The sequence below is a fragment of the Mauremys reevesii genome, unplaced genomic scaffold, assembly GCF_016161935.1.
Source record: "Mauremys reevesii isolate NIE-2019 unplaced genomic scaffold, ASM1616193v1 Contig47, whole genome shotgun sequence".
In the NCBI taxonomy this organism is placed as follows: domain Eukaryota; kingdom Metazoa; phylum Chordata; order Testudines; family Geoemydidae; genus Mauremys; species Mauremys reevesii.
Window position 1 is genome coordinate 329,512 of NW_024100859.1, and position 26,952 is coordinate 356,463.

General features: G+C 46.6%; 1 protein-coding gene across 1 annotated transcript in view; it reads left to right on the plus strand.

The window, feature by feature from the left end:
- The first annotated feature begins 455 nt into the window (after nucleotides 1-455).
- The window catches only part of LOC120394279 (verrucotoxin subunit beta-like), a 31,582-nt gene continuing 5,085 nt past the window's right edge, over nucleotides 456-26,952 (plus strand). Inside the window, exons 1-3 of the mRNA XM_039518526.1 lie at nucleotides 456-543; nucleotides 9,267-9,386; nucleotides 24,431-26,485. Coding sequence (XP_039374460.1) covers nucleotides 9,287-9,386; nucleotides 24,431-26,485 — 2,155 coding nt within the window. The 5' untranslated portion in view covers nucleotides 456-543; nucleotides 9,267-9,286. The remainder of the gene's footprint in view (nucleotides 544-9,266; nucleotides 9,387-24,430; nucleotides 26,486-26,952) is intronic.

Sequence of the window (26,952 nt, forward strand, 5' to 3'; positions counted from 1 at the left end):
GCACACGGTCAAACAAATGGTCACAGCAGACAGACACTTGAATATTCACCCCTGACCTGAAGATGATCTCTTTGTAGTTCAAAAGCTCGTCTCTCTCACCAACAGAAGTTGGTCCAGTAAAATACATCACCTCTCCCATCTTGTCTCTCTGCACTCTAGTGTCAGTCAATGTGCTGGCAACTGAAGTCTCCCATTATCACCGTTTTATCAGACTTTGTAATCTGTTGATATCCCCCAACACTGCAGTGACTCTCCTTTTCCTGATCGGGGCTCGGGAGTGTGACCCTTCTAGCTTATTGGTGATCTTGTGATTTGGGCCTCTTCAAACAGAATTTTTATCTCAGGAGCTTCTATATTTCTGCTCTCAGTGGGATGGGTTTATGGCTGAGTGTATTCTGAGAAACTCAGCAATTCAGGGTGATGGTTTCACTTTCAGGTTTGCTCATTTCCTTCTCTGAGGAGATTCTGTGTGAAGCCCTTGGAGAAAGCACTGAAGTTTTCTGAACTCTCCTGCCTGTCAGAGCCAGGGAATCTGTCCACCAGGTAGGACCGCGGCAAATATCTTATCAGAACTGAATTATATTGGTTTGTACAAACGTCAGAATTCTTTGTTTCATCCTTTTCTGGCCTCCAGGAATGTGTCTGAGTCTGTCAGCCTGGGACTGGCCTGTTTTATAGGGGTCTCAGGGGTGGGAGCCAGCTGCTGGGGTCTGAATTGTGAACAGAAATCGGTGGGATAAGTGCTGGGTGCTGCTAAATTGCCTTTTCTCTCCACTGTCAAAACTATATTATTTAACTGAGCCGGAGCGTGTGTATTTAGTGTCCGATGGCTGGAAGCTTCTGGGTGTGGAAGGGCCTGGATTTCTGTGGCCAGCAGTATGATTAAAAATCCATTTCACTTGCTGCTATTTCTGTGTCTGCTGAACATTCTCATGCCCTTGGGGGTTTGGACTGAGCCAGGTTCATTAGGACTTTGTGTCCTGATTAGAGAAGTGAGTTGTGTGTCTGTCTCCTCCTCTGCGTTAAGAATATTGTTTACTCCAGCCCATTGGCTTTGCTGTGTCTTCAGTTAAATGTTTGTTCAGTTTTCCCCTACCTGGTTTCTTTTTATGAATGAGGATGGCTCCATTTTTGCTGAGTTTTAGCTCAGAGATTCTTTCTTTGTACAAATTTTTTTGATTTATCCTGAATTTAATGTTCCAAAGCTATTAAAATAAGCTGCCCTCTAGCTGCAGCCACAATCCTCTTCCACCTGACCAGGGCTCACTCCCCCACTACTAGTCTGGAATCAACTTCTGTCTCCAGGCTGGAACCTCATCCCTAGTCTCCATTAGATTGGAAATGCCCCATCTTCTGCTGGAAAGAATCCTCACAACCTGCACCCACTGGATTAACCCCAAACACCTTCCTTCCCAAACATCTTGTAACTGTTAAGTCCATCTTCTGATTGGCTAAATACTATTTTAATTCCCCTCATATGACCCTCCCACATAGAATTCATGGTCTGGAGGATCTCTTGCTCTTGTAACACATGTAAGTTATGCTCTTTTTAGACTTTGTTCAGTACGTTTGTTCTGTGACACGTTACAAAGGTGCTTTTTAAATACAAAAATAAATAAATCACCTTCCCAGGAGGGAGATATTGTGCAGCTGCCTCAGTAGAAGTACAAATATTTTCTGAATAGGGAATAAACCTTCTTCTTTGAGTGATTGCTCATATGCATTCCAGTTAGGTGTGCACTCCGCATGCACGTTCGTCGGAAGATTTTTACCCTAGCAACACTCGGTGGGTCGGCTGGGCACCCCCTGGTGTGGCGCCGCTATAGCGCCAGATATATACCCCTGCTGACCCATCTGCTCCTCAGTTCCTTCTTACCACCCGTGTTGGTCGCTGGAACAGTGGAGCGCGGCTTAGCTGACCTCCACTTCCCTAGCTATTAGTAGTTTCTCTCGTTAATTCTTGTATATAGTTCAGATTTATATGGTTGTAGTTAACTTTTATTCGTTTGTAGTATAGCTAGCGTATATAGTTCACAGGGGTTCGGGGCTTATCCCCTTCCCCGCACCCGGTGCCGGGTACGATGCCAGGTGCACAGGGTTTCACAATGCTCGGCCGGCCACAAGCTGCTGCCGACAAGAGATCCTCTCCTAAGTGCCTCGAGGAATCTCACCTAACAGATAAGTGCCGCATTGGTAAGGCCTTTAAGCCGAGAACAAAGGGGAGCGGGGCTTTCGTCTCAAGCGGCTCCTGAGGGAGGCAGCTCTTACTCCTCCGCTCTCGGCACCGAGCGCTGGTCAGTCTTCAAGAAGCGCTCCTTTGGCACTGGATCGCCAGTACCGCCAAGGCCTATCGGCACTGGACGTCGCTGGCTCCGACGTCCACTCAGCACGGATCCCTCTCCTGAACGATGAAGAGGCACAAGACTCCTGCTGCGTCCGAGCCGCCTGCTCCGCAGCCCAAGCGCTATACTAAGTCGGACCGCCCGGCACCGATATCTGCCGCGGAACCGACAATATCGGCACCGTCAACTCCGGCCATGCAAGAGCCGTCGAGTCCGGTGCTGAAAAGCTCCCCGGTACGAGCCGTGGTTGAGCTCGCTATTAAGCTGCCAAGGCCTCTCGGCACTGGACGTCGCTGGCTCCGACGTCCACTCAGCACGGATCCCTCTCCTGAACGATGAAGAGGCACAAGACTCCTGCTGCGTCCGAGCCGCCTGCTCCGCAGCCCGAGCGCTATACTAAGTCGGACTGCCCAGCACCGATATCTGCCGCGGCACGGACAATATCGGCACCGTCGACTCCAGCCACGCAAGAGCCGTCGAGTCCAGTGCCTGAACGCTCCCTGATGTGAGCCGTGGTCAAGCTCACTATTCCCTCCACGCCGGAGACATTTCCACAGCGAGGGAGTTGATGGCAATGACGGCGCCTGCGCTGCCTCAACCCCCGACACCGCCGGTGCGGGTTATATCATCGATCGGCAAGCCCGCCTTGATCGGACCACCCTGCGTCGGCACCGCAGAACGGCAATGTTCACGATCGTGGTCCCGCAGATGTTCTTGTCCCATCGCCAAGCCTAGTGCCGACACCGCTCATGGTCTCCGCACCGTTCTCCATTCGGTACCGGTCGTACTCACGGCACCGATCGGCGTCCCACCGACCTGGTACACTCGGCGCCAATCCAGCTCCCGGCACCGATCCAGGCACTGAACTCCCGTAGCCACTCCCGACGTCGAGCCTTGAGATCTCGGTCGACCTCCCAGCACCACTCCGGTCGCAGGTCCCGTTCTTGCTCCCGGTACCGGTATGCCTCCTGGTACCGATCTCCGGTGCCGCGTCGAGCGACGTCAGCTAGAGAGAGAAACTCTGCCCAGGGCTTTTTAGCTCCTCCATGGCCATCCATTCGGATGTGCACACCAGAGTCTTCCAGGTACCCCAGGCCCGGGGCCCTGACCCCCATCAGTGGTCACCCTGTACATATTGGGCGTGCCATCAGGCCAAAGGCCTACCTGTGCTCCCATCTCGCTCTGTTCCGTCAGAGCATTGGGTGCCAGAGTCAACAGTTAGCCGCCCCCCTCTGACAGGTACAGAGGAAGCCCCGGTTCATTCACCGGATTCCCACATCCCACCGGATCAGGAGGTCGTCCAGGAGCGTGCGCCCACACAAGACCCGCTTGTCCCCGGCCTTTCTGCTCCCTCCTCCCCAGATGAGGCGGTGGCAGGAGCAGGAGCGTACTCCTCGGGCCCTCCTCTAATTGTCTTGGGGGCCCATCAGGACCTCCTGAGATGGGTGGCTCTCAATATGAATCTCCAAGTGGGGGACGTCTCGGGGATACAGGATCCGGTCGTAGACATTCTGCCGACTGACGCCCCCACTAGAGTGGCCTTACCGTTTATTCCGACGATCAAGACCAATGCGGATACCATCTGGCAGCCTCAAGCCACTATCCCGCCTGTGGGCACGGGACTCAAATGCATGTACATGGTATCCTCCTGGAGCGATGGGCACATGTATGTACATCTTCCCCCTGCTCCCTTGTCCTCTAGTCCGTCAATGAGACGGAACGCCATGGCCAGCAGGCGCCAACCCCTAAATCCAAGGAGGCTGGACGAATGGTCTTCCTGGGCCGTAAGATGTACTCGGCAGGCGCCCTGCAACTTCGCGTAGCAAACCAGCAAGCCCTGCTTAGCTGCTACCATGGGCGACGGTAGGAGAATTTATGCAGTCGGTTGCTCAGAACTCCCGTCAGGAGTTTGATGCCCTCCTGGAAAAAGGGACAAAGGTGGCAAGAGCTTCCCTCCAGGTCTCGTGGATGTAGCTGACTCCGCAGGCACGACTCTGGCCTCGGGTGTTGCCACGAGACACATTTCATGGCTTCAGTTATCAAGCCTTCCCTCGCAGCTGCTGCACACTATACAGGACTTGCCCTTCAATGGCAAAGGCCTGTTCTCCAAAAAAAAAAAAAAAACGCCTCACCCTGGGCTGCAAGGCCCAAAGGACAGCAAGGTCACTATGTGCTCCCTCTCGGCATGCACATGTCAATAACTCAGCGCCAACCTTTCCGCCCAGCCTCACCGCCCTTACCCTGCGCCTAGACAAAGAAAGGGCTTTGTCAGCAGGCGTCGCTGAAGCAGTCCTAGGCGTCAGTCAGGACCCTAAAGGTTCCAAAGGGGGCAGACGATTCTACTCCCATTAATTCCTAATCCCCAAGGTGAAGGGAGGTCTCAGACCTATCCTAGACCTGCGGGAGCTCAACAAGTTCATGATATACCTGAACTTCCACATGGTATCCATGGGGGCTGTCATCCCATCCTTGGATCCCGGAGCCTGGTATGCCGCCCACGATATGATGAGCGTGTATTTTCACATCATTTACCCTCCACACAGAAGGTGCCTCCGGTTTGTGGTCAACCATCATTTTTTCCAGTTTACGGTCCTCCTGGTTGACCTCTATACAGCCCCAAGTGTATTCACAGTGTCTGGCTGTAGTCACCGCCTCTCTCCGCCACCGTCGGATACACATTCTCCGTATCTAGACGATTGGCTCATTCGAGAGACCACCAGGGCCCGAGTTACCACTCATGTGGGCGTCGACAAGGACCTATTCCGGCGTTTAGGCCTGATGATCCGTATAGAGAAATCCACTCTGATTCCCACACAGGGAATAGACATGATTGGGGCCATCCTGGACTCCAGTCTCGCACAGCCTGCTTACCTATGCCTCGATTTCACGCGATGGTAACCATTGTACAAGGTCTACGGACCTTCCCGACAACTTTGGCTTACACTTGCCTAGGTTTCCTGGGTCACTTGGCTGCCTGCACGTGCGTAACCAAACATGCCAGGGTTCGCCTGCGCACACTTCAATCGTGACTCACCTCGGTGTACCACCCGGGCAGAGACAGCATGGTCATGCTCGCCTCGATTTCCCCCAAGCATCCTTGGCTCCCTCGACTGGGGGTCAAGGCCCTCCCTGATGTGTGCAGGGATGCTGTTCCATCCACCTCACCCCTCAGTGTCCCTCCTGATGGACGCCCCATCCCTCGGCTGGGGGGCTTACTTGGCTCATTTTCGCACATCAATGTCCGGGAGCTGTGAGCAGTCTGCCTTGTGTACCAGGTGTTTCAGCAGCACCTGCAAGGCCGTTGTGTCTCAATGTTCACAGACAACACTACGGCCACGTGCTACATGAACAAGCACGAAGGAGCATGGTCCTCCCCTCCTTGCAGGGAGCTATCCGGCTCCGGGACTCCTGCACAGCCCAATCGATGGACCTGGTAGCGTCCTTCTCCCAGGGGTCCGGAACACTCTGGCGGATCGCCTCAGCAAATCCTTCCTGTCTCTCAAGTGGTCGATTCCTCCGGACGTTATCCATTCCGTTTCCGGAAGTGGGGTTTTCCCCGCATAGTCCTCTTCGCTCTCACGAGAACAGAACGAGAGTGAAGTTCTGCTCATTCCAAGGCCTCTTCCCAGGCTCAATCTTGGATGCTTTTTCTGATGCCATGGACGAGCCGTCTGCCATACGCTTGTCCGCCATTCCCGCTGGTTCCCAGGGTCCTGCTAAAACTCCACAGGGGCAGAGCGCACCTGATCATTATCGCTCCGGCACGATCCAGGCAGCACTGGTACACCATGTTGCTAGACCTCTCGTTAGCCAACCCGATTCCCCTGCTTCTTGCCCAGACCTCATAACATAGGTTCACGGCAAGCTTCACCACCCAGACCTGCAATCCCTGCACCTCACAGCATGCCTGCTGCGGGTCTAAACCGATCTGTGTTCCATTGTTCTGCCTCAGTTCTACAGGATTCTCCTTGGTGGTAGGAAACCGTCCACTCGGTTAACGTATCTGGCCAACTGGAAGCATTTCTCCTGCTGCTACGAAACGCACAATGTTTCTCCACCGAGGTTCCGATCCATTCCATCTTGGACAACCTCTGATCTTTCAAACAGCAGCGCCTGGCGCGGTCATCATTGAGGGTACACTTGGCAGCCATCTCTACCTTCCACCCAGGGGAGAGTGGCCGCTCCATATTCTCACACTCTGTGGTTTCTAGGTTCCTCAAGGGCTTGGGGCATTTATACCCCCAGGTTCGCCGCCCCGCCAAAACCTGGGTCTTCAACCTGGTTTAACCAGACTTATGCTTGCCCCATTTGAGCCACTGACAACATGCTCGCTGAGATACCTGTCCTGAAAGACAGTTTTTTCCTTTTAGCCTTTGCATCGGCCAGACGAGTCTCCGAGCTTCAGGCTCTCACGGTGGACCCACGGTATACTGTGTTTCGCAATGACAAGGTGCAGTTGTGACCATGTCCGGCCTTCCTTCCTAAGGTGCTGTCGACCTTTCATATCAACCGGGCTATCTTCCTTCCGGTCTTCTTTCCGAAGCCACATTCATCGCGAAGGGAGTACATTTGCCCTCCCTAGATGTCCATAGGGCACTCGCTTTTTATATCAAGCGGACAAAGCCCTTTCGTACACCCCAACTGTTCGTTGTACTGGCAGACCGGATGAAGGGCCTACCTGTCTCCTCCCAGAGGTTTTCCTCTTGCACCTCCTGTGACTTGGCCCATGTTCCATCGAGCCAACTTACTGCTCATTTCACCAGGGCTCAGGCTTCTTCTGCTACCTTCCTGACTCACATACCCTTCCAGGGGCTATGTCGTGCACCTTTGCCTCATTGGTCCAACAGTCCAGAGATGATGCAGCCTTTGGCTCAGCAGTTGCATTCTGCAACATCTCACTCTGACCCCACCGCCTACGTAAGGCTTGGGAATCACCTAACTGGAATGCATATGAGCAATCACTCGAAGAAGAGAAGACGGTTACTCACCGTTGTAACCGTTGTTCTTCGAGATGTGTTGCTCATATCTATTCCAGACCCGCCCTCCTTCCCCACTGTCGGAGTAGCCAGCAAGAAGGAACTGAGGAGCGGACGGGTCGGCAGGGGTATATATCTGGTGCTACAGCGGCGCCACTGCAGGGGGCGCCCAGCCAACCCACCGAGTGTTGCTAGGGTAAAAATCTTCCGACGAATGTGCATGCGGCATGCACACACCTAACTGGAATGGATATGAGCAACACATCTTGAAGAACAACAGTTACAATGGTGAGTAACCGTCTTTTCTGTTTCCCAGCCAGGATTAGCTTTTGATCCAAGTGGTTAGCCAGATTTGGGTTCTTGTATGTTCTAGCTAGGAAGGGAGATTGATGATAGAGCCTGTGACACTCTGTACCTCATGTGACACCCTGTACCCCATGTTCACCACTTTTATATGATTATGATATATTTTGTACAAAGTATACCTTATGCAGTATCTTTTGAAAACTCATAATCTGCTGAATATCATTGTCTTGTTACAATGTGTGTAACAACACTGCACATAAAACTATGAGATTTTACTTTATGGTTATTACTGAAATATATTGTATTTCTGGGTAATGCCAAAAAGCCAGTTTCTCAGAGACAAAGGCACACTTGTATGCCAACAAGGTGCTAAAGAGCCATTACCTATATAATTGGACATTCACCAGCAGAGGGGAAGGTATTTGCAATTCAGCTGAAGGACAGCTTCAGCTCATGTATGCATTGGAACTGCCTGACCCCTTTACCTAGCAAGGATTTTTCCAGCACAAAGGGTTGGAGGATAGGAAGGGGCGGGGGGATGTCCCCAGGCACTCCTCCTCTCCACCTCTCTTCTTTCTGCTCATGGCAACAATGAATATCTAAGGACACTGAATCAAGGGGAGCGGTCCAGGCTGGAAGAAATGTATTACAACCTGTGAAATGTATGACAGCTAATGGTCAGACAGCCTATTTTGCTTTTAGAACTATCAGCCTTGGTAAGGTTTAGGAATTAGTTTGTGGTTTTATCTTTTTATTTCTTTTGTAACCAGTTCTGACCTTTATGCCTCATCACTTACAGTCACTTAAGCTCTATCTTTTTCTAATGAATAAATTTATTGTGTTGTTTTATCTAAACCAGTGGGTGTGTTTGAAGTGTTTGGGAAACTTCTACTTGAGTTAACAGAGGCTGGTGCACAAACATTACCCATCGTTGGAATGTCAGACTGTCCATGCGCTTATACTGCTCAGTAGAATTCTGAGGACACAGGACACACATTTCTGGGGGGCAAGGCTGGGGCTGGTGGTATGCAGGTGTCGCCCTGTATATAATTCATGAATGGCTGGGCATAGCACTCATGTAGTCAGCTTGGGGTGACTTTGCAGGCTAGTGGCTGTGCGTGAGCAGAGGCCTGGGGGGGTTGTTGCTGAGTCAAGCACCCTAGTTGTGGTGCTAAGGGGACACAGCAGCCCAGCAGTTCAGATTGCACCTAGGGAATGTCACAGAGCCAGGTATATTCTTTGATGCCGTCTTATTTATACCCAGCACTATGTGCCCCAAAATCTCTCTCTCTTCGCTTTCTCTCAGGACCACATTACCAGCACTTCTGTCACTGTCTGCTTGGCTTTTGGGATGCTTCTGCCTGTCTGTCTGTCTTGGGCCACGTGGGTCAGCTTCTGCTCAAGCTTTTCCATGTGCCTGTGTTTTGGGCGCTACTGCTGCTGTTTCAGCCACCGATTACATGGCTTTTTTACATTTACCCTGAATACAAAGTGGTGGTTACACCTGACCCATAGCAACAAGGTAGAACCCAACACGTAACAGTATCCAGCAGAAACTCACAGGGGACAAAAGCCAAATAGGGCGATTATGAATCGGAGGAGGTCACATTGTCTGTGTAACTGTGCTGCTGGTGTTTTTTAGGGCTGGATTGGCCTCTCGCCATGGCTTACCCTGGAGCTTCAACAATTGAGATGCCAGCCATGGGCCGCCCTCTCCGGCTGGGGATGCTGTACGACTGCCGCAGCGACACTCTCATACCAGGTACGCTTAGAGCTGCACCAAACACACTTGTATTTGTTCGTTGTAGTTTATGGACTTCTTGCCAACTTACCTACCCTGCGGGACCCTTTCAACATAACACCTGGCTCACTCTTTGCCTCTTTACAATGTCATCAGTTGTGAGACTGGAAAGTGGCTGGTTAGATCTAAAACCAAGACGTTTAGTGATAAATGAATGAAACGTTTAAAGAGTCCTTAGAAAAAAGCATTTTCCAGAAACTTATTAGACAATAAGTTCAACTGCTTAGATAAAACCTACACGTTAATTTGAGAGAAGCACTAAGAGCAGCTTGAGAAATGTTCAAACAAGCTGTTCATTTCGTCTTAGGTAACAGGCAACCTCCTTCAAGCAGCAAAGCAAGATGGTCAGGTGGTCCCAGTTCTTGCTCACTGGTGTGGGGAAATATAACATTTCCGTAACCTCTTCCCCAGTGTTCCTGTGCTCTCTATTCTGGCATAATGGGTACTAAGTCTGACAGGAAAGATGGTCGAGGAGGGAGCTGCTCAGGATCTCAGGAGACACATGTGACCTTGGGCTAGTCACTTAATCTTTCTGGGCCTCAGGTCTCCATCTCTAAAACTGGAATAATGATACTTCTCCACCTTACAGGGGTGTTGTGAGAATAAATACATTAAAGAGTGTGAGGTCATAGAAGTGCCTAGGTCGTCGACCCCTTTCCTGCCTAGTTTAGTTTGGATTTTATTATATTATAAAACTACTCTTATCTTATATTATCATCATATTATTATTCTCTATTTCTAACTCCCGCACCCCTCCAAACCAATAGGCAGTTCTCCTGAACAAGACCAACAAAACAAATTTGGAGTTTCTTAGCCAAGCCAATTTAGGCCAAAGATGAACCAAAGAAGTTGGGATTATTTTTTTATACAAGAACTTCAGGTAAAATGTTCAGAAATTGTAATTTTTTTCTGTTTGGTAACAAACTTCCCAGAAAAAAATTGCCCTGGGATGAGATGTTGCATGGGAAATGTATTTAATATCTGCAGTGCAGTAAGGCTTAGAGACTCCAGGGAAGGACCAGGACTTATTTGTGTTAGACGCTCTACAAGCAGGCAGTGAATAGAGACTCCCTGCCCTGGAGAGCTCACATTCTATGAATGTGATATAACACAACATGAACATAAGAACGGCCGTACTGGGTCAGACCAAAGGTCCATCCAGCCCAGTATCCTGTCTACCAACAGTGGCCAATGCCAGGTGCCCCAGAGGGAGTGAACCTAACAGGCAATGATCAAGTGATCCCTCTCCTGCCATCCATCTCCATCCTCTGACGAACAGAGGCTAGGGACACCATTCCTTACCCATCCTGGCTAATAGCCATGACTTAATTGTCATCACGCAACTTGGTGGGATAAATCTCATGATTCAAATATTGGTATAGAGAGGTATGGCTTGTTGAGGAAGGACAGGCAGGGGAAAAAAGGGAGGTGGGTTTGCATTATACATCAAGAATATATACACTTGTTCTGAGGTCCAGAAGGAGGTGAGATGCAGACCAGTTGAAAGTCTCTGGGGGAAGATAAGAAGGGAAATAAACGGGTGATGTCATGATAGGGGTCTGCTGTATACCACTAAATAAGGAGGAGAAGGAGGTGGATGAGGCATTTCTAAAACAAATAACAAACATTCAAAACACAAGACCTGGTAGTAATGGAGAATTTTGCTACCCAGACATGTGCTGGAAAAGTGCTATGGCAAAACATAAAATATCAAATAAGTTCTTGGCATGTATTGGGGACAACTTTTTGTTTGAGAAGGTGGATGAAGTCACAAGGGGAACAGCCATTTTAGATTTGATTCTGACTAACATAGGAAGAAGAATAGCAAGAGGCCAATATGGCTTCATCAAGAACTTTAATGACCTGAAAATCAAAAAGTAATCCTACAAAACATGTAAACATGGACAGTTTGCTAAGCATGTAGGAACACAACCAGAAAGGCTAAGGTACAAAATAAGTTACACCAGGAAGTGTCATAATAGGTAATAAGAAGAGGTTCTTTTAATACATTAGGAGCGAGAGGATGATGAAGGAAAGTGTAAGTTCACAATGTAACAGGGAAGGAGAGCTGATAACTGATGACATCAAGAAGACTGAGATGTTTAATGCCTATTTTACTTCAGTCTTCACTGAAAAGGTTAATGATGACCAGATACTCAATACAATTAACGTTAACAACAAGGGGGAAGGAACGCAAACCAAAACAGGGAAAAGAAGAGGTTAAAGAAATATTTCAATAAGGTAGATGTATTGAGGTCAGCAGGGCCTGATGACATTCATCCTAGGATACTTAAGGAACTAGCCGAAGCAATCTTGGGACTGTTAGCAATCAGAAGAGAACTCATGGAGGACGAGTGAGGTACCGGAGGACTGGAGAAGGGCAAGCACAGTGCTGTTCTTAAAAAGGGGAACAAAGAGGACCTGGGAATTATAGACTAACTTTGATTTTCAAAAAAGGCTGGATAGCCATTTCTTTTGGATAGTTTAGACACAACAAATCCTACATCTTGGCAGGGGGTTAGACTAGATGATCCTTAGTCTCTTCTAACCCTTTAGTGTGTGTGTTTGTCCTTGAGATGAGCTTGTTGCTTGACTGAAGTCTATAGTGTGGTCTGTTTGTTTGGGGACCGTGTGCTGAGCCTAGTGGCCTGCTAGGCAAGGCTCAGATCTTCTTAACGAGGTTTTGATTCCCAAGCCTTTTAGCCCCCATCAACCCTTAACCAGGGGCGGGGCTACTCAGGGAGAACAGGGTTAAATAGTCGACTCCTAAGTGACCCGAGGAGATAGCAACCAGGAGCAGCTAACAGGCGAGTTTTGCGAGGGAGTTGAGTGGGAGGGAGGGGCACTAGATACCCTTCATTAACATTTTTTAAATTAAAAGGCAATAAACGTTCACTGATAAAAACAAAACAACAATAAAGGAACGAGGTGCAGGAGTAAAAAGAGAATGCAGGTGGAAGTCCAGCAACAGAGTGGGGCTACCCAGTTTATTACACCCAATGCACCATGTCTGATTACCTGCCCTATGGGCGGGTGGCGTATGTGTGCATTCAGGGCAAGGAGCTCCTGGCCCTCAGAGACCATGTACGGGCTTTGGAGACCAGAGTGGCTGAACTGGAGGAGCTAAGGGAGCCAGAGAGGTACATAGATGAGACTTTCTGGTAAACAGTAGACCTGTCCCACCTCCAGTCTGACAGCCTCTGTGCTGTTGAGGCGAATGAAAGCCTCAGGAAAGGAAGTCAAGTATCAGAGGGGTAGCCGTGTTAGTCTGGATCTGTAAAAAGTGACAGAGTCCTGTGGCACCTTGTAGACTAACAGACGTATTGAGTGTAAGCTTTCATGGGTGAATACCCACTACGTCTGTTAGTCTATAAGGTGCCACAGGACTCTTTGTCGCTTTCTTCAGGGAAGGAAAGCATCTAACTGGAGCAGAGGGAAACAATCCCATAGTTGGGACTCTCCTACCACATGATGTTGTGGTATCCTCTCGCACTGAGGATACCTCTCCGGGGTAGGGAATTCCAGCTATTAGGAAGAGACAGGTAATAGTAATGGGGATTCGATCATTAGAAATATAGATAGCTGGGTTTGCGATGACATGGAGAACCGCATAGTGACTTGCCTGCTTGGTGTGAAGGTTGTGGATCTCTTGAGGTATCCAGATAAGGTTATGAGTAGTGCTGGGGAGGAGCCGTTGGTCTTGGTACATGTAGGTACCAATGACATAGGGAAAGATAGGAGAGAGGTCCTGAAAGCCAAATTTAGGCTGCTAGGTAAGACACTGAAGTCCAGGACCTCCACAGTAGCACATGCAGGGCCAAGTGAACAGGCAGAACTTCAGGGACTCAATGCATGGATGAGATGATGGTGTAGAGATGAGGGGTTTAGATTTATTAGGAAATGGGGAACCTTTTGGAAAAGGGGGAGCCTATACAGGAAGGATGGGCTTCACCTAAACTAAAATGGAACCAGATTGTTGGCACTTAAAATTAAAAAGGTCGGAGATCAGTTTCTAAAAGGGCTGGGGAAGCCGACACATGGTTCGGACAGAAACATCCTGTCAGGGTTCCCTCCCCACTCTGAACTCTGGGGTACAAATATGGGGACCCACAAGAAAGACCCCCTAAGCTTATATTCCACCAGCTTAGGTTAAAAACTTCCCCAAGGCACAAATTCCTTTCCTTGTCCTTGGATGGTATTGCTGCCACCACCAAGTGATTTAAACAAACTTTCAGAGATGGGCCACTTGGAGCCTTATCTCCGCCCAAATATCCCCCCAAGCCCCTTCACCCCCTTTCCTGGGTAGGCTTGAGAATAATATACTAACCAATAGGTTACAAAGTGAGCACAGATCAAACCCCTGGGTCTTTAGGACACTGAAAATCAATCAGGTTCTTAAAAAGAATTTTATTTAAATAAAAAAGGTAAAAGAATCACACCTGGAAAATGATGGAAAAGGATGGAAGGTAACTTCACAGGGCAAATAAAAAGATTTAAACCACAGAGAATTCCTCTCTAGGCTTAGCGTCAAAGTTACAAAAAACAGGAATAAAACTCCCTCTTAGCACAGGGAAAATTCACAAGCTAAAAGAAAAGATAACCTAATGCATTTCTTTTCCTTTACTTACAGTTTTTGTAATTCTAGATGCTTATTTCAGGTAGGGTTTTAGGCAGTGGTTTTTCCTGCCCTGGTCCCTCTCTGTCCCAGAGAGAACAACAAAGAGAGCACAAAGAAAACCTCCCCCCACAGATTTGAAAGTATTTTCTTTCCTTATTGGTCCTTTTGGTCAGGTGCCAACCAGGTTATTTGAGCTTCTTAACCCCTTACAGGTAACGGAGGGATTTAAGGCTACCCTTAGCTGTATGCTTATGACACAACCCTTAGGAAAGAATCTATTAATAGAGATTCTCTATGTCCTAGTGATGAGGGGGGGGGATGGAAGATTATAAAATATGGGTAGAATCTGATGAGGAACAGCTAAAAAGTGACTTTTTAAAACACGATTACATACCAATGCTAGAAGTCTAAATAATAAGATGGATGAACTAGAGTGCCTAGTATTAAATGAGAATATGGATATAATAGGCATCACAGAAATGAGGATAATGAGTGAAATGAGGATAATCAATGGGACACAGTAATACCAGGGTACAAAATATATTGGAAGGACAGAACACTATATTTGAAAGAAAGCATCGAGTCAAATGAAGTAAAAATCTTAAACCAAACCAAACTGTACCATAGAATCTCTATGGACAGAAATTCCATGTTTGAATAATAAGAATAAAGCAGTAGGGATATATTACCGACCACTTGACCAGAATGGTGATAGTGACTGTGAAATGCTCAGGGAGATTAGAGAGGCTATTAAAATAAAAAACTCAATAATAATGGGGGGATTTCAACTATCCCCATATTGACTGGGTCCATGTCACCTCGGGACAGGATGCAGAGGTAAAGTTTCTTGACACCTTAAATGACTGCTTCTTGGAGCAGCTGGTCCTGGAACCCCCCAGAGGAGAAGCAATTCTTGATTTAGTCCTAAGTGGAGCACAGGACCTGGTCCAAGAGGTCAATATAGCTGGACTTCTTGGTAACAGTGACCATAATATAATAAAATTTAACATCTTTGGGGGGGGAGGGGAACACCACAGCGGCCAGCACTGTAGCATTTAATTTCAGAAAGAGGATGTCAAGGCTGAATCCCCAGTCTGGCACTTCAAGTGCAGAAGGTGGGGGCCCGCAAGGATTCTAAAAATTAATACTGGCCACTCCAGGCTGCTATTAAACTCCCAAGATTACAGCTTCTCTCTGACTTTGGATGGGTAAATGCTGCCACCACCCAAGTGCAAAAACCCCTTTGAGAACTCAGGAAGGTGCACTTGGGAATTCCTCCCTGTGGGGTACCCTCAAGCCTTTTCACTCCCCTCCGGGGAACAGCTGAGAAGAGAAAACAAAGGAAATCAGCTGTTGCCACCAGCTAATTAAACAATATGCACAAACCTCTTAGGGCACAAAAATCCAATCCTGTTCTAAAAAAGGTACATTTTATTAAAAAGCAAAGAAAGAAAATACATCGGGGAACTCAGGCTATTGCTAGATTTTAAAAGAGCAAATACAAGAATTAAGGACCAAAAATATCTTTCTTAAGGTCCAGCTTAAAGGTTACAAGCAAAAGAAAAGCAGCGGGGTTAGCACAGAGGAGTCCACAAGCCATAAAGAAATAAAAGGGATAAACCTAATCGTGTCTTCCTAGACATTTCCTGATCTACTTACATATCTGGGGTTTTAATTGAGTAGCTTTTAGGTATGAACCTGATGATTTTTTCATACCTGGCCGCAAGCTTCTTACAGCAGAGTTCTGCCCTGTTCCCTCGCTCCCGGAGAGCAACCGCAGACAGACAAAAGTTTCAATTTTTAAAAGTTCTAGCCTTCCCATTGGCTCTCCTGGCCTAGTCCCCACTCACGTCTTTTAATCCTTTACAGGTAAAGCAAGTAGAGAACAGCTACTAAAAGGGATTTTATAGCTAACTGGCTGCCTGGGTCCATAAAAGGGAGCTATCCCCCCCTTCCATTTATCACAGGGAACTACACAAAAATGAGAAGGTTAGTTAAACAGACATGAAAAGGCACAGCACCAAAAGTGAAATCCCTGCAAGCTGCGTGAAAAGTTTTTAAAGACACCATAATAGAGGCGCAACTTAAATGTACACCCCTGTCATAGGTTTCACTCCCACTCTGAACTTTAGGGTACAGATGTAGGGACCTTCATGAGAACCCCTAAGCTGAGTTACCAGCTTAGATCTCGTTTTGCTACCACCCCCCACATATATTTGAGTCATTTGGGAAACTCTGTCTTCCCCCCGAAAATCTTTCTCTCCCAAGTACTATAACCCTTCCCTGGGTAGCCTTGAGAGACTCCTCTGCCAATTCCCTGGTGAACACCAATCCAAACCCTTGGATCTTAAAACAAGGAGGAATTACTCATTCCTTTTCTAATACTCACTACTCTGATAAAAGGCTGATTCCTTGTTCTTTTCCACTCTGGCCAAAACTGAAACTGACTGAGACAAAGGGAATTTCCTTCCTTCCTTTTGAAACATCTTGTCCCCCCATTGGTTCCTCTGGTCAGGTGTCAGCTAGGCTAGGTGAACTTCTTAACACTTTAGAGGTAAAAGAGGGATTAACTCTTAACTGTCTGTTTATGACAGCCCCAAATTAAAAAACATAGTAAGAGAACCAAAAAAGTGCCACCATGGCTAAACAACAAAGAAGAGAAGCGGTTAGAGGCAAAAAGGCATCGTTTAAAAAGTGGAAGTTAAATCCTAGTGAGGAAAATAGAAAGGCACTTAAACACTGGCAAACAAAATGTAAAAATACAATTAGGAAGGCCAAAAAAGAATTTGAGGCACAGTTAGCCAAAGACTCAAAAAGTAACAGTGTTGCGTCGCGGTGCCTCTCAGGCGGGCATGGACCGAGCCCATCAATCAATGTGATTGGTAGCCAAAGTCATTTATTTCTCTCCAGCATGCTCTTATATACAATTATAACAGGCAATCAAGCAATTGCTAATTGGTTAATAAAATACACACAGCCACAGCTGTAACTTCATAGGGTAATTGTCATTCTGTACAACTTTCTAATTTATTATCCTGTTTACTGCCCACTTGCAGATAAGAGCCAGCCCAAGGCCAACATCTCAGGCACAGCTCACAGCCTAATTAGCCCGTCCTCAAAGTCTAAACAACTCAGCTTCTCACATTCCGTTCCCACATCTCCCCCCTCTTTTCAAAATCAAAAGGAGGAAAAAGGGTGAAGGCATTAGCAAAACATTCCCAACTCATAATATCAATACTACAATCTACACAAACCAAAGCTAAAAAGCAAATAAAAACACCAACTGCCTAACTAAACCGTAACAATATCTTCCGCAGTGCCCTACTTTTACCTATTACTTCCCTCCTCCAGGTAACGCAAGTGGCCCAAGGGGCCAGGAGGGTTCTGCCAATCTGCGTGCCACACAACAGCAACGGCGGCCACACAAATAGCAAAAATACAAAAGGCAAACAGCAAAAATACACAGCATCCCTCTGTTCTTGTGACCACACTACTGTAACTTTCCACCAAAGGAGGATAGGGAAAATGCAACCCCACATCCGCATCTCCCCCTCTATTCCAAAACACACAAAAAAAGGGCATGCAAAGCAAAGCAAAAAAATTAATAACAATAACCAATAAACAAAACAAAAACAAAAACAAATAGTACTTCCTTAATCTATAGGGCTCATCTATAACCATGCAATTCATAACATACAACACCAACAACATCAGACAAAACAAACATAAATTAACAAAAATAAAACAAATAAATGGTAAAAATTCGGCAGGGTTCCCCCATTCTCTATTGTACACCAACCTGTGACAAATTTCTATTACCAATTCATCCCTCAGATGTCAGGTGATCAAGCTGACACTGAGGGGGGGGGGGGGTCACAGCAAAAAAACACAACATAAACCACATAAACATCTTAACACCACATCAATTCTGGCCAGAAAGACACACCACAAACAAACAAAACATAAATTTAAACTCCATAATAAATGCATGGTACATTAAATACTATACAGCTAACATCAATTCTCTTAAATATCTAAAAAACAAAAACAAATATAACCCCTACTGAGCAATCAATCATTACTTAAAATACACAGATACCCTTATTAATTTCAGGCAAGACAGGGAAATTACTTCATCAATTAAATCATTTACAATAATACAATTGCATCCTGGCTTACTTCTAAATTCAAAGCTATTCACAGCTTAAAATTTTTTACTTATAAATTCTACCATAAAACACTGAAAAAAAGAAACATCACCACTTATATGCCCTTAAGCCTAATACAATTTCAATTACATAACACTATATACATTCTTTAGCTAATACAACAAAATTATTCATAACCAAACAATTACAAACTAATTTCTTGCCTAAATTTATTTACAAACATTTCAAAAACACCAAAAACTTTACTCTTCAGCATCTTTACAAAATTCAACTGCTGTTCCCTCTAGCAATCACAGAGTTAACTTTTTACTCTGCCTTAAATTACTCGCTTGTATTTCAACAACCACCTGTCTCAACTAAATCACCATTCTAAATATCCTCTTGAATATTTAAAATCCCCATGTTCATGCTCAATTACCTTTTCTATCAACTACTCCCTCAAGGTTTCCAACCAGTTTTCCAAGCTTGTTGTCTATTGCCTGGCCGCCTGGGCCCGATCCTTTTTTCCTTATCAAGGTTTCTGTCTATTGCCTGGCTGCCTGGGCCCGATCCTTTTTTCCTTATCAAGGTTTCTGTCTATTGCCTGGCCGCCTGGGCCCGATCCTTTTTTCCTCTTGCTAAACCGTTCCTTTCATGAACACTAACCTATCCCACTATCAATTTAGCTATGAGGGTGTACCTTATAACTAGCCCCTACCCTTCTGATCTCTTCTATAAACAATTATCTGTACTTTCCCACTGTGGGGGCTACATTCTCATGCATATAACTTTAATTACAACATCTGCATTCAGCCTATCTATATAATATTGGCTACATCTAATATCAAACAATCATACAACTGCCAATAATCAGCACATAATACAAAATTTACAAAAATCTAATAAAGCTAACAAAAACACTTAACATAAAAATACTAAAATCACATAAATTCAAAACCATCCTCCTAAATTACCTAGATTTATGCCTAATAATACCATAAACTCCCCCCCTTTGAGAATACTCAACAAACCTTTTGGCTGAGTTTTCTCAAACTTTAAAAACAAAAACAATTAAGCTCTAGAAAATCGGGGTTAGTAATGGGAGGGGGTAATACCATTTACAATCCAATTAGGGAGGGCAATACATGCTAAAAAAAAATTCCACAACACAGGACGCAGCCTGTAGAATAAACCCCAAAATCCAATCAATACCACATTTTTCAGCAGGAGTCCCAAATTTCTTCCGCCTGTGTACAATTCTTCGTTTCTTCACCAGGGCCAGTTCTCAATGTCCTTTTAGTCAGGAATTTCTGGACTTTGGCAATGTCAATAATGTGAGCGTTTTTTCTTCTTTTCCACCACCGTTGTGGTTCAGCTTCTACGGGGAAAATTACCAAAACATTATTCTGTAGTGGTTTTGCTTCTTGGAGTTGGTTTTGCTTCTTTTAAAAAGAAATCCAATAACACAATGGGGGCTGCAGCGGACAAGGGAGAGGTTAGTCAGCACGTCACCTTGTCCTTTTTTCCTGCTGTTTAGAAGCACAATGAAGCTAAATAAAAAAAAATAAACCAATCATCAGTAGTAAAATCCTCCTGATGTAAAGGGGTCTTTTTGCAGTAAAAATCATGGGTCCAAGCAGTCAGTCTCCTGGTTGCAAAATGGCAGGGCTGCTCGGATCTTTGGGCAGCTCTTCCATACCTGTGAAAGGAGACAGCTAACACATTCCGTAGTGCCTGGCAGGGTTTTGCAGCTCTCATTAGCTTTTTTGGGCCCAGTCAAGCCCCGGCTTTTCCTTGGCTGTCCACCAAGTCTTAGCTGAACGGCGTGTGTCCTTGACTGGGGCGAGAAAAGAATGAGCTTTCTTGGGTTAAATCATTCTGTTCTCTCTCCTTCCCTGCTTGGCTTCTTTTAATCTGTGCAGCCTGTGTCAAAACACCCAGCTGTTGCTGCTCATACCGGAGAAGCATAACGGTTTTCCCGGCACTGTCCCAGGCTTAGACCAGCCAGCGTAGGACGCCTTCTCCAGGCTCCTGCCAAAACAACTTACTTGCTTGTAGGTCCGAACGACCTCCGGGGCCACGGCACGAGCCTCTGCCTGCACCGTGCACTCCAAAGTCTTCCCGTCCAGGGCTCGCTTCCAGCGGAGCACCTCCTCACGAGCCTCTACCTGCTCACGAGCCTCTGCCTGCGCCATGCACTCCAAAGTTTTCCCGTCCAGGGCTCGCTTCCAGCGGAGCACCTCCTCACGAGCCTCTGCCTGCTCCCCCTCTTTCCACAATGATCCAGCTGGAAGACCTTGCATTTGATTTAACTTATTATAAATGGCCTGCAGCTGTTGACCCCGGCGCTCCATTGTCTTATAAAAAGCATTAAACTGGGTAAACTGAATAGGTGTAGTCAAATTGGGATAGACCTGTGATGGCACGTGTCTCACCCGAGCCTCCTTTGTTTCCCCGCATTCGTGACACCCCCAGGTCCCGTGGACACGGCATGGCTTGGGAGGGGGCGCATACGGCAAAGCTGTTTTCACAGGCTTGGGCGTATCGGGGGGTAGCGGGACCGTAGCAGGATTAGTTATATCGGGGCCGAGGGCCACATTGGAGGGTAATGGAACCATAACAGGGGCAACATTATCCAGGTCAGAAGCCAAAGGTATCACTGTGTCCTCGCCACCGAAAAACTCCCTGTCTCCAACCGGCAACACAGAAGGCATTTCGGGTGTTGGGCGGAAAAGCTTAGGAAGGGCCGCCTGCACTCCTGCCTCGGCCGTGAGAGTTTTTACTATCTTCTTTGTCTTATTCCATACTGGACTCAGGGAAAAGGCTTCCTTATCGCCCTGAGCCACCGACTTCCAAAGCTTGGAGCCTAGCCGCTCCCACACAGTTTTATTAAAAATTGTACCCGGCTTAACAAAAAGTTCCCTTCTCTGTCCCCACCGCAGCAGGCGGGATAACGTATCAGAGGGGAGCTTTTCTCCCTGCCGCTTCATAATGTGCAATAAAGGCTTCTGTGTTATCTTTTCTTCCGCTGATACAGCAGTTCCCATGTTAGCTGCTCTGCCCTTCCTCCGCGGCTTATAGCCGCCGCTTTCCTCCGCGACTTATAGCCGCCCTTCTCCGCCGCGGCTTATAGCCGCTCTCCTCAGGGCTCAGGTGCGCCTCTCTTTTCGGACGCCCGGGGGCTTCTCCAGCACTCCCCGCCGCAGCTCCTCCGCCTGGAACAGGCCACCGACTCTAGGCCTCCGACACTATCATCATTCGATTCGAATCACGTCGGGGTCACCATTTGTTGCGTCGCGGTGCCTCTCAGGCGGGCATGGACCGAGCCCATCAATCAATGTGATTGGTAGCCAAAGTCATTTATTTCTCTCCAGCATGCTCTTATATACAATTATAACAGACAATCAAGCAATTGCTAATTGGTTAATAAAATACACACAGCCACAGCTGTAACTTCATAGGGTAATTGTCATTCTGTACAACTTTCTAATTTATTATCCTGTTTACTGCCCACTTGCAGATAAGAGCCAGCCCAAGGCCAACATCTCAGGCACAGCTCACAGCCTAATTAGCCCATCCTCAAAGTCTAAACAACTCAGCTTCTCACATTCCGTTCCCACATAACAGCAACTTTTTTTTAGTACATCAGAAGCAGGAAGCTGGCTAAACAACCAGTGGGGCCACTGGACAATTGAGGTGCTAAAGGAGCATTCAAGGATGATAAGGCCATTGCAGAGAAACTAAATGAATTCCTTGCATCAGTCTTCACAGCTGAGGATGTGAGGGAGATTCCCAAACCTGAGCCATTGTTTTAAGGTGACAGATCTGAGGAACTGTCCCAAATTGACATATCATTAGAGGAGGTTTTGGAACAAATTGATAAATTAAACAGGCTCAGGAATAAGTCACCAGGACCAGATGGTATCACCCAAGAGTTCTGAAGGAACTCAAATGTGAAATTGCAGAACTACTAATGGTAGTATAGAACCTACCATTTAAATGAGCTTCTGTACCAGATGACTGGAGGGTAGCTATTGTAATGCTAATTTTTAAAAAAGGCTCCAGAGGTGACCCCAGCAAAAGCAGGCCTGTAAGCCTAACTTCCGTACTGGGCAAATTGTTTGAAACTACAGTAAAGAACAAAATTATCATAGATGAACGTGATTTGTTGGTGAAGAGTCAACATGTTTTTTGTAAAGGGAAATCATGCCTCACCAATCTACTAGAATTCTTTGAGCGGGTCAACAAGCATGTCATCAAAGTGATCCAGTGTATATAATGTACTTAGATTTTAAAAAGTCTTTGACAAGGTCCCTCATCAAAGGCTCTTAAGTGAAGTAAGCTGCCATGGGATAAGAGGGAAGGTTCTCTCCTGGATCAGTAACTTGTAAAAAGATGGGAAACAAAGGGTGAGAATAAATGGTCAGTTTTCAGAGTGGAGAGAGGTAAATAGTGGTGCCCCCCCAGGGATCTGCACTGGGCCCAGTCCTATTCAACATATTCATAAATGATCTGGAAAAAGCAGTAAACAGTGAGGTGGCAAAATTTGCAGATCATACAAAACTACTCCAGATTGTTAAGCCCAAATCAGACTGTGAAGAGCTACAAAGGGATCTCACAAAACTGGGTGACTGGGCAACAAAATGGCAGATGAAATTCAATATCAATAAATGTAAAGTACTGCACACTGCAAAAACATAATTTCAACTATACATATAAAATGATGGGGTCTCAATTAGCTGTTACCACTCAAGAAAGAGATCTTGGAGTCATTGTGGGTAGTTCTCTGAAAATATCCACTCAATGTGCAGTGGCAGTCAAAAAAGCCAACAGAACGTTGGGAATCATTAAGAAAGGGATAGATAATAAGACAGAAAATAACATATTGCCTCTATATAAATTCATGATATGCCCATATTTTGAATACAGTGTGCAGATGTGGTCACCCCATCTCAAAACAGATATACTGGACTTGAAAAAGGTTCAGAAAAGGGCAACAAAAATGATTAGGGGTATGGAATGGCTTTCATATGAGGAGAGATTAAGAAGACTAGGACTTCTCAGCTTGGAAAAGAGACAACTAAGGGGGGGATATGCTTGGGGAGAGGGATAGCTCAGTGGTTTGAGCATTGGCCTGTTAAACCCAGGGTTATGAATTCAACCATTGAGGGGACCACTTAGGGATCTGGGGCAAAATCAGTACTTGATCCTGCTAGTGAAGGCAGGGGACAGGACTCAATGACCCTTCATGGTCCCTTCCAGTTCTATGAGATAGGTATATCTCCCTTTAAAAATAATCTATAAAATCATGACTCATGTGGAGAAAGTAAATAAGGAAGTGCTATTTTCACCTTCTCATAACACAAGAACTAGGGGTCACCATATGAAAATAATAGGCAGCAGGCTTAAAACAAACAAAAGGAAGTATTTTTTCACACAACACACAGTCAACCGGTGGAACTCCTTGCCAGAGGATATTGTGAAGGCCCAGACTACAACAGAGTTCAAAAAAGAACTAGATAAGTTCATGGAGGATAGGTCCATCAGTGGCTATTAGCCAGGATGAGCAGAGATGGTGTCCCCAGCCTCTGTTTGACAGAAGCTGGGAATGAGCGACAGGGGTTGGATCACTTGATGATTCCCTGTTCTGTTCATTCCCTCTGGGGCACTTGGCATTGGCCAGTGTCAGAAGACAGGATACTGGGCTAGATGGACCTCTGGTCTGACCCAATATGTTCTTATTATTCTGTAAACTGGTGTGGCGCCGAACCTGGCATTGCAAATCTCTTGCTAATCCTGATACAATATTATACTTGCACATGGAGACCATGGTGATCAGTACCTTAAATTATTACTGTTTGTGTGGCAGTAGCCCCCATGGGCACTAATCCAGGATCATGGCCTCATTACTAGTCAGTGTCTGTATGCACAGTATAAAATGGCAGCTCCTGCCCCAAAGAGCTTAAAGTCTAGCTTGTGATGGAGTGAGACAGATGGGAATGGAGGAGGAGAGACTGATGTAAGAGCGAAGCTAGCGCATTGTCAGACAGAGAGCCAGCTGGATAGATGGAGATTGAAGTGGAGGGTCAGATGACAGGGCACATTGATTTGAGCCCTCAGTGCTGTGTTCTTGTTCTCCTGGTGTCTCTTTAATAGGAGGCAACTTTATTAAATGAAATTGCAACAATTTCTTATCCTCTGCATTGATGACTGACTATGTGCTTGGGTGGAATTTTCAGGTATCACTTTATGGGGCATTGAGGCCCTTAAGAGAGATGTGGAGACAATGCCAAAGCACAATACTGAATTCCAGATCATTGCATCTGACACCATTGAAGATAAGGCCTCAGCCCTCAGTCTGTCTGGATCCCTGAAGGCCAGTCTCCTGGGGGGGATGGTGGAAGTAGGTGGATCTGCAGCATTTTTAAATGATACAAAGAAATCAAAAAATCACGCTCGAGTTGCTCTCCACTACTCGGTGACAAACAGGTTTGAGCACCTGACTATGAGCCAGTTGGGGACCGAGAACGTCTCTTACCCTGCTGTGTTTGACCAAGGCACAGCCACCCATGTGGTCACAGCTGTGCTGTACGGGGCGCAGGCTTTCTTCGTGTTTGATCGGGAAGTTTCTTCATCAGAGAGTGTGCAAGAGATAGAGGGGGAAATGAAACTGATGATAGAAAAGATCCCAAAGATGTCCGGAGGAGCAGAGGTGTCTGGGGAAAAGGGGAACAAGGCAGAAGAAAAAGCTGAAAAATTCAGTTGCAAATTTTATGGCGATTTTGCCCTGGAGAACAATCCGGTTACTTACCAAGATGCCATGGAAGTTTACTCCACTCTCCCTAAGCGGCTTGGAGTCGCTGGTGAGAACGCTGTACCGGTGCGAGTCTGGCTGTACCCGCTGAGCAAGCTGGATTCCAGAGCCGCTCAGCTAGTGCGTGAGATCAGCTCGGTGCTGATTTATGATGCTCAAAGTGCCATGGAGCACCTGACCGAGTGCGACGTCCGATGCAATGACATGGTGAAGGACAGAACGGCTACAACCTTCCCTGAGATCCAGAGGAAAATCCAGCAATTCAGAGATCTGTGTAAACAACACAGACAGACCTTCCAAAAAGAGCTAGCTAGAACCCTGCCCTCTATCCGTGGAGGCGGAGCAGAGGAAGGGGCCCTGGTGGAGATTTTAACCACCAAGGAGCAATCGCCATATAGTACCCAGAGACTCAATGAATTTCTGGAGAATAAACAGGAAGAAATGGATTTTATCAATTCCTACCTGGCTGAGCTAGAGGAGGTGGAAGTCATATCCTCCAGGAGTGAGCTACAGCGTATAGTTCTCAGCCACAGGCATAATTGTGTTGTCTGTCTGGCACTCACTTCATTGCACAATGAGGAATCGTATTTATCAGAATTGAACCTTTGGCTGCGGAGACAATTTATGAAGAACATTCATGTTCCAGCATTAGCCAGTTCTGTCTGTGAGACACCAAAATCCAAACAGTGGTTTGAGGATGAAGAGATAAGAAGAAAAGCACGACAAGCCGTAAAGTCCTTCTCTTACTTTGCTCGTGTCAATAAATCTAACGGGAAGATTCGGTTCATTGTGGCCTCTGTTCCAGACAAGGACAATCCAGGAGCTTCCATTTACCTGTATGAAGATGGAGATGTGGTCAGTACCAACTTTGAGTTTCCATCAAAACCTCTCCCTTTACTGTGTGATGGAATCAGACATGACCGTGTGCAGCTCACGTTTAACCCAGCAGCCTATGGCAGGGCTGAGATATCCGGCTATCGGGCAGAGTACAGAATTGTAGGGCAGGAGAACTGGGCGGCTGTGACTGTAAATAACACACAAGAAACATTCACAGTGACAGGGCTCCGTGCAAACACCGAGTACCAGTTCCGATACGCTGCAGTGAGCAAACCAGGGCTCAGCGAGAGCAGCAACGTGAGTGATCCTGTGAAGACCCTTTCCCCTACCAGCCCCCCTGGGAAGCCTGTAGCAACTGCTGTAGATTCATCTGCCGTAACTCTGACCTGGCAGAGTCCAAGTGTCACTGGAGATGGAGTCAGTATAAGCGAGTATAAGGTGGAATATAAAGAAGAGGCAGGAGATACGAGTCAGGAGGGGAAAGGCAAATGGCTGGAACGAAGGACAGGAGACAGAACTGAATCTTGTAACGTTGATGGCCTGAGGCCTGAGACGCCCTACAGATTCCGGGTGTCGGCTGTGTGTGCGGACGGAGCTGTGGGTGCCCCAAGTGAGGAGACTCTGATTTCAACACTAAAGTCAGGTAAACACTTAAATATGTTTCCATATTCTTCCTTCAGGTATAGGACCTGGAGGCAGCTGATTCAGGTAAAACTACACTTCTCATTGGAGAGAGACTGAGAGCTCAGTTGCGGAGTGTAGAAGTAACTTCAGAATCAACCTATTTTTATGGTGGTTTATTATTTGCATTGCAGTGGTGTCCTCATGACCCAGTCAGTCTTGGGGGTCCATGGTGCTAGGCACAGTACACAGACATAGTAGCAGACAGTCCCTGTTCTGAAGAGTTTACAATCTACATAAACAGGACAGACATAAGCTGGGAGAGAGGGAGTATTATTATCCCCATTTTACAGATGGAGAATTGAGCCCCAGAGAAATTAAGGTTCAGATCTACAAAGACACTTAGGTGCCTAAACCCCAGATTTAGGCACCACGGCAACCCACTAAACCCTTGCTTGGCTACTGCTGAAACCTGTAGGTGTTTAAATT